Here is a 12,395-nt window from a genome sequence, read left to right on the forward strand (position 1 = left end):
TTATACCTGAAATGTAACTTAGCATGCTGAGATCTCGAAGCCAAACGGTTGGGAGAACAGCTAGGGTGGTAAGCAGAGCAAATAGATGAGGTGCATCTAAATGGAACCCTCCAATACTTAGACTGGCATTTGGAAACATAGATGAAAGATTATCACTTTCCAAAATGATGTATTCAACACTCATAGCCTGCATGCACATAAAACATATATATCAAAATTTGTGCAACTAACTTTATACAAAAGAACATTCAGAATTCATCTAAGAAGACTAAGCAATTGTGGAATTTTCTGTCCTATTTGCAGTGTGGTTAATGATTTTTCAACTTATAAAAAAGAAAAAAGAAAAACCAAATGCTCCATCAATGAAACAAGAGAGAGGGAAACATAATATATGGACCCTGGCCAAAGGTGTTGTCTACTCTACCATGTGGTCCCTTGTTTTGACTAGAGATTCATTTTAGTTAAACAATAACAAATTTGTTTTTTGTCTGTATTTATCAAAATATAAAGAAAACTATTGGAGGAATTGCAAGTTGTACTTACATATAGCTCCAGATAAAGTATTATCTGCAATCAACAGCAAAATAAAAAAAAAAATAAAAAATAAGAAAATTATAAAGCATAAGAAATTTTATTATGTAGATGATGATGACTGATGAGTTTCATTAATAAAATGTTACTTACGGAAACAAGAATGCGGCCAAAGGTACCAAAAGCGGCATGGCCAATATCGGGATAGGTCTGGATGTCAGGGTGGCTGTCAAGGCAGTAACGCAGAAGCAAACCCGTGTAAAAACAGAGGATACCAAATGCAAAGAGAATGAAAAGTCCTAACCATCCTCCTTCCTTCACAGCATATGGTGTTGACAATATTCCAACCCCACATAAAACATTCACTCCTGCACACACATGTATGTCCTCACTCAGAGAATTTTAACTAAATAAGGTTTAGTGTCAGTGAGAACAGAGCAAACTAGTCAGATTGTTTTTTGTCCACCATTCACAAGTTTTGTTTGTATTGTCTGTAAGTAGTGGATAACTTTTTGAATCAGACCGGGCAAATGTTGATGTTAGATCTCTTATTTAATTAGTATATATATAACTACAAGTTATCACTTTAGAATAAAATAAAAAATTTAAAGCATAATTGAGTATAGTGATGAAACTCACCATTAAGAACAGCCTGTCCAAACGAGCTATCTTTGGCGATTGCCATTTCATGAGACACCATGGATGATGGTTTGGACGGAAGCAAGAAATGAGAGCTACGTTTATGTTTTGGTGCTTCCTCATCTACTAGCAGAGGTTTTGTAACAGTACAAGGTAATGTTTCTGGAGTATGTCTTCTTGTCATGGTGGAAGACAAGAAAGAGCTTCCTAATCTCGACATTGAAGAATTAGCCAGAAAACCCAAATTGGGTGATGGTAGACTTCCATATAAATCAATCGACTGCCTATAACATAAACATATGAGTTTTCATAATTGGTTAAAATTCCCAAACCAAAAGAGTAAGAAGTTTTTAAAAAATCATAATATGTATATATACCTATAACTCTTTGGCCATGCCGTTGAGTATGGGCTAGCTCTAGAGTGATGATCATGATGGTTTTGATTGTAAGCGTCATGAGAAGAATCAGAAAGACTTCCATAATCGTCTTCATGGTCAGACAAGTTCTTTCTCTCGTTGTCTCCTTCTTCGCTCTCAAGGTAGAGGCTCTGATCAGAAGTTGAGTGATTCATTCTCACACAATCCTTATCCAATTTATGAATGCTATTAAGGTTTCAGGGAATCTTTAATTAAATTACACACAAGAAACAAACAAAACAAAAAAAATGGATTCGCAAAGTAGGAGTCTAGGGGAGTGAAAGGGCAAAACGAAAAACTTTGTCGAGGACAACTAGAGGAGTAAAGAGCCGTTGAAACGTGAGTCATTCATATATATCAAGAATTTAACCATGGTTAGGTCAAGTTTGTACTATAGTACAATATCTAAAATCGACTCATTATCCTTTTATGAGTATGAGAAATAATGATATATTAAAGAAAATTTTTTTATATAATTCTAAATATTAATAGTTCAAAGTGGTAATAATTTTTTTTGTTTTCAACATTTCCTTCCAGTTAACTTGTTTCTTGTAATAATTAATAAATAAGTTGACTAGGATATTATTTTTATTTTTATCAATAAAGTTTATTTCTTTGTCACTAGAGATAATTAATTATATTAAGAATTATATAATTAATAAGAGATATATATACACACAAATTAGTAGCAAAGCTTCATAAACTTTAAATACACACAAATTATATCAACCATCTCCTTCATTTTAATACAATGCTTATCTTATTATATAAAGTTAACTTTTCTCTCTTCTCATTCCTCCACATCAGCAATGCTATATTTTTTTCTGTATTAAAAATTACTATTTTAAATATTCATTTATATTTATTACTTATAATTAATGATAGTAAAAGTAAATTAAAAATGATTTAAGTAAAATTAATTAATTTTAAAATAGTAAAAACAATAATATAAATTTGTTTTATTAAATAATAAGATAATAACTATATAAAAATGAATTAAGTAACACAAATGAAATTTTCAAATAGTAAAAATAATACTAGAAATTTGTTTTAGTAATCATATTATTATTCAATTTTTAACTTAAAATGATCATACTACAAAATTTAGAATGGGTTAATGAGTTTTAAAATGGAAGTAAGATTTTAATGCATAGTGGAATAAAAAACAAAGATTTACTACAAAGATAAACATTTGAAACATATAAATAAAAATTGAATAATAATTAAAATTAAAATTAAAGTGAAACATTACTTTCTAATTAGAAACATATACTACAAAGATTTATTATTAAATTCACTTAAAGAAAAATAAAAGATTAATTACTCAACTTAAAAGTTTTGATCAAAAATGAAGACATTGTAAGGGTCACACTTTTTCAGAAAAACTATGAAAAAGACTCTTGAAAAATAATCCATCTAAAAATAAAATCAGTAGTCACAAAATATAGAAAAATAATATGTAAGCCGTAACAAAAAGTGACATTTTATTTGTGTAGCAAATATCATAAGACATATTATCAAGTGAAGCTACAATTCTATAACATGATAAAAAAGTAAAATATAAAACAAGCTTGAGATTTCATTAATTTTATCAAATGCTTTTAACCCAAAACATTGGGAGAAACAACATATTTAAAGTCACTATGTTTTTTTGAGATGACGAAGTTGAGGTTGCATCACAAATTAACATCTGTAAACAACATATGAAGTTTTAGAAAAATATGTAACTTGGATTAGTGTACGGATATTCATTATCGGGTTTAACCGTTTCACCATCTAAGCATTCTTAACTTGGTCAGAAATTCTATTATGGGAGGTGATGCACTTGGACAACTCCGTTGTAGCGACATAATGCTAAAAATGTTCATGAAACTTTGTATATTTATATTTAATGTGGGATACCAATATGTTTAAATGATCTCTAAAATTAGGCCAACGATCGACACTCGACGTTAGAACTTTTAAAAAGATGTTTTCATGGGATATGAATATAGAATGAACTCTTCTAGGGGTAAAATGTCAGAAGATTGTCGACTCTTCCATTAAGATTTTTAAGTCATTTTTTTGTTACCATGTGATATATTGTTGATTTGTCTAGAAAACATTATTGCGACAATAGACAATAGATGTTATATATAGATTAGTAAAATAAGTATGGTTTTATATAGATTTATCTTTTAAACTTCAAATTATTATATTTAAATTCAATGATTTTTATTGATAAAAAATTTAAACTAAAATCACTTAGATATAATATCTAAAGAAATAGATATAATAAAGAAATATTATCTTCAACAATATATGTTGTATATCACTTAGTAAAATAAGTGTAGTGTTTATATAGATTTATATTCTAAAGTTTGAATGATTATATTTGAGTTCAAAAATTTATATTAATAGAAAATATTTTAAATTAAAATCTCGTGCGTACGCGAGTACAAATTCTAGTCTTATAAGACCCATATATTCGTATTTTAGGTTTTCAATGTTTTTTTATTAGAACAACATTAAATATAAAAATTAAAACTTATCGGCGAGGGTAGAACCACGTCCACATGGGTGTGTGGATCTGGTTTTGTGAAAATTTGGAAATTTGTTATGTTAGAACGGCACCAGAACTCAAGAACATGTCAATATTTGATGAAAAACAGAAAAAAAGAACATGCGCACATTTAATCTCTTTTTATTCGCCGCTTCCAGCTATATAAAAATATCTTACATCCTCACATGCTGTTCTTGTTTATTATAGTTGTTTTCAATTATTTTGCCAAGTAGATGTATCACGTAATTGGTTGTTTTGGGATTACTTCACACTTGTGCATTATGATCTATATATGATGGGTCATGTTAATCTGTGTAATAGGTGATAAGAAGCTTGACACATGCAAACACGGAACACCGATCCCAAAACTTTTATTAGTATGATTATTATGAAGTTGTATTGTAGTGTCTGATTAGTCGTTAGTAAATCTTAGAAATGTTTAACATTAATAAACCAAAAAAAAAAACTTAGAAATGTAAAAAAATAGATATATCTAACGGGTTAAGGGTAAGGTACGTAAATCCTTTTTATCGAAGTCGATACCATTCTCAGGCCACAACTCTCTCAGATATGAAAGAAAAAATATAGAAATTAACTTTGAAATAAGTTTTTTTTTCGTCTGACAATCCACTAACAATCCGCAAATTAGCCAAAGTGTCTTATAGACTGAGATATGTATTACCCTAATTAATGTGAAAACGGCATAGAAAACAAAACGATTACATTTTCCACAATGATGACTGCCATTCATCTCATCTTGAAACTCTTTGCAGATAACGACTCTCTCTACGAAAGTTGGGCTCAAACATCATTTACTACACCACATAAATAGTATATACCATTACATATAGCATCATAATGCACCAAGTATTTGGTAAACTCTTCTTTTTCCAAGTAGTAAAGAATAGTTTGGTTAAGATTTGGTTACATCATTCTTAATCTTTTAATCTTTATAACAAAAATTTACAGACCAAAAACAAACGAAATTTGATTTGAGGTTAAGAAGTTTTTATTATTCGGATACAAATTTGATACAGATTTTTTTCATATGATTCTCGATCGAGCAAAATATCTCAAAAGCATACAATCATCAATAGTTTGTAAGAGAAACATTTGGGACTCGTGGCAAGGACAACTCACTCATGTAACCGGTACATTAGACATGAGATTACAATATTTGACGTGTCATCATCATCCACATGTTGTTCACTTATTTGTTCCATTATCCAGATGTTTTTCTCTTATTGGTTTACATGGTTAGATCTCACAGATTATGTAGTTGTAGTAAACAGAGAGAAGATCTAATAGCATGAGTTTAATTTAACACTTGTCAACTTTAGATCAGCCTTTAGGATCTAATTTAGGTGTACAATTAGATTCTCCCTCTCTTCCCATGTTTTGATCTGCAGTTCTATTATCCACGTCGGACAATTTTTGTTTTTTCAGTTATATATTCTTATTATTACACAATATATATAAATATTTCGTAATTACGTATTTAATAACCATTAGATAAATCTATAGTAGACACTTGTATAGAATCTAATGTTTATTGTTTTGTTAGCAAGTATAATTGCACTAAACCATTTCTAGCTACTTTCAGATTTTTATTTGTTAGTATAATCTTTTTTATTGTCAACTATTATTGTAATAGTTTGATTATGCCTTGTTTTTTTTTCATATTTCCTTTTAAAAATATCGTATGTTGAAAGAAATCGAATAGTAACGTGGAATTGTGACTTGGAAAATCAAAGTTCGGAGAAGGTTTGGAGTAAAGAGAAGCACGGGCATATTATCAAAAAAGTGTTCGATGTGAGTTGTTCTATTTCAACGCCGACCACGCAAGGATACACATACGTAACTTGGTCAATACAAGGATCACAAGCAAATGTACACACACATATAAATATAGAGCCAGAATACATCTTCGATCATCAAGAACACAAGAAACTATAGCACAAAGGTTGATAGCTAAACTCAGTAAATGCCGAGCTACATTTCCTTTGTTGTGTTGCTCTATATGTCTCTTTTCATTTTTTCTCCTCGAACAAACTTTGTATGTGGATCGAGGCCTTTATTGGAACTCAATAATCCAGGGCACACGAGCACGAATACCATTTACACAAGCGGTGGTGAACAAGGGGCATTTCGCGGTGGATCCGTGAACGATTGTTTGCCAAAAGGATTTCACTTCAATTCAGCTCCTAGCCGCTACATTAACAGTCATCCTTTAGGTTCAACACTTTGTTCCACAATAGAGAAAGCAATTCCTAAGCCATAACCCATAAAGTAACGACGAATCCTCTACAATATCTCATGAATTTGTATGCTTGTGTATATTTTCACCCTTGTTCTTTTTTCAAATATTTGTTTTTTTTTTTTTTTTTTTTTTTTTTTTNTTTTCTCTATATGCTTGGGTTATTTCTTGAATAAAACCCATGTATGCATGTATTCTTTAATTAATTGTGTTTGTATTCTCGTGTATAATATTTAGCAATGTTACATACTATATATATGAAAAAAAAAAAAATTTATAGATAAAGTTATTCTTTAGAATTTATCAAACACAATTTGTTTTTTCTTAGCTCTCACAACAAAACCGTTTTATGTTGTGCTCTCAATTGCAATCGACAAATAAGAGATGTTCGAAGAGTGTCCGAGCAAAATAGTCATCTTACAAAAATACCAATAATTAAACAATCAGTTATTTTTTGTTGGTACCGTAACTAGTGTAACTATATAATTGTCTTCCAATAATCATATTGGACTCTGAAGCTTTAACCAATTTCCAAATTATTTTAGAACAGTTACAGTAAATACAAATAATTACTATTTATTAGTTTTCACTTTTCACTGATCATCTTACAAATTTACATATTGTAACTAATGAGTTTTTCTTGATATTTTCTTTTGTTTGTTCTCTCTTAAATAAATGACGTAATATATATATATATATATATATCTTCATAAATCATAACTTGGTGAAAAATAAAAGAAAACATCCATGTATATAATAATAAAATAATAATTTAGAAATTGGTTAAAGTTCCCTAGAAAGAGCCTTTTAATAAAGAGAAAAAAAAAGAAAAGAAACTCGATAAATCGTTGGTAAAGGTCAAGCACGATAAAAAAAAAAAAAAAATCGATTCGAAAATTTTAATTTGAAGATTCTTTCTTCGTCTTCTTCAACTAGCCACCAACGACGACCAAAACTTGGAAACGATCATCTCTGAGCTGCAATCTCCTTATTTATCTATTTAGGGGTAAACTATGGGATGTGCTGCTTCTCTTCCAGGCAAGTTTTTTTTTTTTTTTTGTCCTCTCTGTATTTTGTTGATTTTTTTTTCTTTTGTCGATGTTGGAATCAAAAGTGAGAATTTATAGAGACCCTCGAGCTATTTTATCTCCAATTTTCATGATCTGGGGTTGAATTAGAGAAGCTTCCCCAAAAAAATTGGGGATTTTGATTATTGGGTGTTAGGGTTTGTGAATCGTCTTAATTGGAGATTATTTTGTGTTTTGGGGTGTAGCAGAGAGGAACTCTGGAACGTTAAGTGGTCTTAACAATTCTGAGAATACTGTTTCAGCTGATGCCAAAAATCTACGTGTTAAGGTGCCATTTTTTTTTTTTTTTTTTGTGTGTTTTTGCTTATCAGTTTTGAAGATGTTAATCTCAAGACAAACCCACTAACTTGTGGATTGGATTCACTTGAATGCAGTTAGTTCTGTTAGGTGATTCTGGTGTCGGTAAAAGCTGTATTGTCCTTCGATTTGTCCGCGGGCAGTTTGATGCTACATCTAAGGTAAGTAAAAAAACCTTGTTATCTAATTGTCTTTATTGACCTGTCTTACACTTTTTTTTAGAACTCTGTGGTCTGATATGTTTGGCATATGAATGGGTGTAAACAGTATTCTTATCTGCTTTGAATCTCAAAACTACTAGTTATGTATTATCAGGTAACTGTTGGAGCCTCGTTCTTGTCCCAAACAATAGCCTTGCAAGACTCTACCACAGTGAAGTTTGAAATTTGGGATACAGCTGGGCAGGAAAGGTGTTAAATCCTTTACGCAGATTTTTTTTGTGTGTGCTTAAGTTTATTAGATAAACAGCTCTGCCTGCTTGCTAGGACTAATCTGTATTCACTTCATTTTATAGGTATTCTGCTCTTGCACCACTATACTATCGTGGAGCTGGTGTTGCTGTTATTGTTTATGATATAACAAGCCCTGAATCATTCAAGAAAGCACAGTACTGGGTTAAGGTATGTATAAATTTTCAAAGGGTTCCATTTCCTTTATGTTCTTAAGATTCATGCAATCGCTTCTGAGCTGAAAATTTTTGAACCATAGGAGGAGTGAAAACCTATATGATTGAAATGACTGTAACATTGATTTGCCCAAATTCCTCCAATTTGGCAGCTATCTTGTTGCTGAAATAGTCGAGTGACTTGCCATCCTTTATGACAGCCACTCAGAAGAAACATAGTATCCAGACATTACCCAGCTTTTTTACTCAGATATAGAAAATACTAGGATACCGTACTGTGATTGTTGAGCAACTTGTCGACTTCTCTGACATTTCTCTGACCTATTAATTTGCACACTGGCTCAAATACCATGAAACCATTTGGTACAACTCCGTGTAGGAAGGATATTAACATTTTGTTTCTCTAGTGCTGTTGTTTACCCCCTACCCTTAAATATGATAGGAACTGCAAAAGCATGGAAGCCCAGATATTGTTATGGCTTTGGTTGGTAACAAAGCTGATCTACATGAAAAAAGAGAAGTACCAACCGAGGTGAGTGTGCATATAAATTTTCAACTAGATTCAGTAGAACATTTTGTTGTCACTTGCTTCTTCAGCGCAAATCACATTTTCTCTGAAAACAGGATGGGATGGAGCTTGCAGAGAAGAACAGCATGTTCTTTATTGAGACGTCAGCCAAGACAGCAGATAACATAAATGAACTGTTTGAGGTAAGCATATCTATATTGCCTCTGGATTATAATCTGTTGTCTTGTCATCTGCATTTACTGAACCTTTGTCATCCGTTTTTTTCCTTACCTTGGATATGGAGAATGAAAATGTGATAGGCAGTAAGATCTTTGGTTAGTGATTGTGTTTTCTTATTATTTGTAGCTACTGCCAGGGTTCCGTTTAATAACTTGTTGAAAACGAGCCGTATAAAAGTTATTTTGAAATAGTTTTTGGTGTATATGGATTTAACTTGTTGGGAGTGTACATTGTCTGATAGGAAATTGGCAAAAGGCTACCTCGTCCTACTCCTTCGTCATGATTGGAGTGCTGTTGAATCATCTCATCGTCAGACTTCAGGGAAAGCAAAAAAAAACCTGTTTCCGGACTACTAATATTTTCATACTTTAAAATGTAATGTTTAACAACAATATTTCTCTGTCTGTCAAGTGTGTTGTATAATGTGAAGATTTGATGTTGAATGGAACTGGGGAATATATTACGAACCTCAAAAGTGGAAACCCAAGTTAAATTTTAGCAATAAATCATCAGTAGAGTTTATGTGATTCCATCAGAAGTAGAGAAGAGTAAAGTTTACTTCAAAGTTCAAATGAGCAATGCATGCATCGTTGGCGAATTCAATAACAGGGTAGATTCAAAAGATCACTGCACATGAGAGAGAGAGATGATTACTTAATTTAGGTTTTGACTTTTATACTCTATAAAAACCTAAATTAAGAAATAACTTGACCATTTCAAAGAGACTATAGCAGATTGAGAGACATCCACTATACAAACGGTCATTACAACACATGAGATGATTCTTCATACTCGTAAGTCGTAAGTCGTAACGTAACTAGACCTACTCAGAGGTCGTGACCGAAGGTTTTGACTTCTCTTAATATTATGTTTGTTTCGGTCAACTTTAATTAAATACATGAATCATAGATCAAATTCGTAGATATAAACTTAAAAACGACAAACTAAAATAGAAACTTGTTAAATGTCATTATTATGATTGGTCTGAAAATGGACAAAAAGTGACTTTTTCATGTCCAAATACGTATTTCTTATCACGTTTGGTTGTAATGTGTATTTTGGCTTAACTTAATACATTCATTTTTGTTCCTCCTTGTTTCTTCTTCGTTTCCTTAAAACCCTTTCAGAAGCCCTGGAGAGAAAATTCTAAGGGATGGGATTAACGAATTGTTCCCAGGAGGAGCTGATGAGTCGAATCGTTGACTCTATCAAAGAAATTTCTGGGTTTTCGTCTTCGAGGGGTTTCATTGGGAGGATCCAAGGCGATCTTGTTCGTAGGATCACGCTTCTCAGCCCTTTCTTCGAGGAATTGATTGACGTCAATGTGGAATTGAAGGATGATCAAATTCCAGGGTTCAAGGTTATGAGCATCGCTCTTGATTCAAGTCTTGAGCTTTTTCGATCGGTCAATGGAGGAAGCAAGCTTTTTCAGGTTACCCACTCGTTACTTTGCTCTCTTCTTTAAGGCTTCATTATATGTAACTCTTTTGGCAAAGTTAGCAAATTTTCCTCTATTGTGAGGGTTTAAAGATTTTGGTGTTTAGGGTTTTTGCTGTTTGTCTTTGTTTTTCTATACTTGTTTCTTTGGTTTTGAGATGAACCGAGATTCGCATTGAGTCTGCCATAACAGGGAAGGATCAAAGTTTTTTCATTTTTGGATCGTTCAAGGTGAAAGTCATATTGTATTGTTTTGTGGCAAATTATGTTTTTAGATTCACTAGCAATTTCTCTTATGTATTTTGATGTTCTGCAAAGATATGTTATTGTAGTTGTCATTGCTTTGGTGTCAATGATTTATGCAGAATTGTGATTTGTTTATTCTATGTGAGCTCACTACTGTCTCTATAGCTCCAAGAATTCACCTTTAATCAAAAAAGTTGAGACCCTTTTTTCCATGTTCTCTCTGCTGGCAGGTCTTCGACAGGGGTTCTGTTGTGCAGAAGTTTCGTGATATGACAGTGGAGATAGAAGCAGCGTTAAGTCAGATTCCTTATGATAAGATTGATGTATCGGAGGAGGTCAGAGAACAGGTATTTCCCAAGGGATATGGTCTTTGTGGTTTGAAAACAAATACTTTCTTTCTTTCTGTTTGTTAAATCTATTTGCTCTCTGAATTTGTAGGTAGAGCTTCTGCATTCTCAGTTCAAGAGAGCAAAAGAAAGAGGGGATGAGTCTGATGTACAGCTTAGCCATGATCTAGCCATTGTAGAGAATGTGATGGATCCTGACCCTAAAATCCTCAAAAGACTATCACAGGAACTCCAACTCAGTACCATTGATGAGCTGAAGAAAGAATCGCATGCAATACATGAATATTTTCTTTCATATGATGGGGGTCCTGATGACTATTTCCAAAGGATGTCCTCACTTCTTAAAAAGCTAGTAGACTGTGCAACAATGGAAAGTTCAGAACCTGATACATCCACTGGCAACCGAATCATTTCGAGGCATCGTTCTCCTGTTATACCAGAGTATTTTCGTTGTCCGATATCACTTGAATTGATGAAAGATCCTGTTATCGTCTCCACTGGCCAGGTCTGGTTTTGCAAGTTCCTTGTGCATTGTAGTGAATTTCGTTATGACACTTGTGTGTTTGTTGTTGTTATAGCTGATTTTTTTTACCTTGTAGACATATGAAAGATCATCCATTCAGAAGTGGCTTGATGCTGGTCATAAAACCTGTCCGAAATCTCAGGAGACACTTTTGCATGCTGGATTAACACCTAATTACGTGTTAAAGAGTCTTATTGCTCTGTGGTGTGAAAGCAACGGCATTGAGTTACCGCAAAATCAAGGGAGCTGCAGAACCACAAAACTAGGAGGAGGAAGCAGCTCTTCAGATTGTGATCGAGCGTTTGTCCTTTCCTTGTTAGATAAATTGGACAACGGTACTACGGAACAGCAAAGAGCTGCAGCTGGAGAATTACGGTTACTAGCCAAGAGGAACGTGGATAACAGAGTTTGTATCGCTGAAGCTGGAGCCATACCATACCTTGTAGATCTTCTATCCTCACCAGATCCTCGGACACAAGAACATTCTGTGACGGCTCTTCTCAATCTTTCTATAAATGAAGGGAACAAAGGAGCCATCGTTGATGCAGGAGCCATAACGGATATAGTAGAAGTGCTTAGAAACGGAAGCATGGAGGCTAGAGAGAACGCTGCTGCAACCCTTTTCAGTTTATCTGTTATAGATGAAAACAAAGTGGCAATAGGTGCTGCTGGAGCTATCCAAGCCCTTATAAGCTTGCT

General features: G+C 32.8%; 3 protein-coding genes across 3 annotated transcripts in view; 2 read left to right on the forward strand and 1 right to left on the reverse strand.

The window, feature by feature from the left end:
• LOC104712088 (vacuolar amino acid transporter 1-like) overlaps positions 1–1,891 on the reverse strand; it is a 4,342-nt gene extending 2,451 nt beyond the window's left edge. Inside the window, exons 1-5 of the mRNA XM_010428902.2 lie at positions 1,548–1,891; positions 1,171–1,454; positions 685–899; positions 544–567; positions 7–187 (exon numbers count right to left, since the gene is read on the reverse strand). Coding sequence (XP_010427204.1) covers positions 7–187; positions 544–567; positions 685–899; positions 1,171–1,454; positions 1,548–1,741 — 898 coding nt within the window. The 5' untranslated portion in view covers positions 1,742–1,891. The remainder of the gene's footprint in view (positions 1–6; positions 188–543; positions 568–684; positions 900–1,170; positions 1,455–1,547) is intronic.
• Positions 7,395–9,663, forward strand: LOC104712090 (ras-related protein RABF1; the record flags this gene model as incomplete). Its single annotated transcript, XM_010428906.2, is given in 8 exon segments — positions 7,395–7,423; positions 7,662–7,741; positions 7,848–7,931; positions 8,086–8,180; positions 8,285–8,390; positions 8,838–8,927; positions 9,020–9,106; positions 9,385–9,663. Coding segments are annotated over 8 exon segments (609 nt in total). The 3' UTR covers positions 9,427–9,663.
• The window catches only part of LOC104712091 (U-box domain-containing protein 14-like), a 3,933-nt gene continuing 1,714 nt past the window's right edge, over positions 10,177–12,395 (forward strand). Inside the window, exons 1-4 of the mRNA XM_019229333.1 lie at positions 10,177–10,575; positions 11,057–11,173; positions 11,265–11,678; positions 11,773–12,381. Of these exons, the coding sequence (XP_019084878.1) occupies positions 10,297–10,575; positions 11,057–11,173; positions 11,265–11,678; positions 11,773–12,381 (1,419 nt within the window). The 5' untranslated portion in view covers positions 10,177–10,296. The remainder of the gene's footprint in view (positions 10,576–11,056; positions 11,174–11,264; positions 11,679–11,772; positions 12,382–12,395) is intronic.

Source organism: Camelina sativa, chromosome 9, assembly GCF_000633955.1.
Source record: "Camelina sativa cultivar DH55 chromosome 9, Cs, whole genome shotgun sequence".
NCBI lineage: Eukaryota > Viridiplantae > Streptophyta > Magnoliopsida > Brassicales > Brassicaceae > Camelina > Camelina sativa.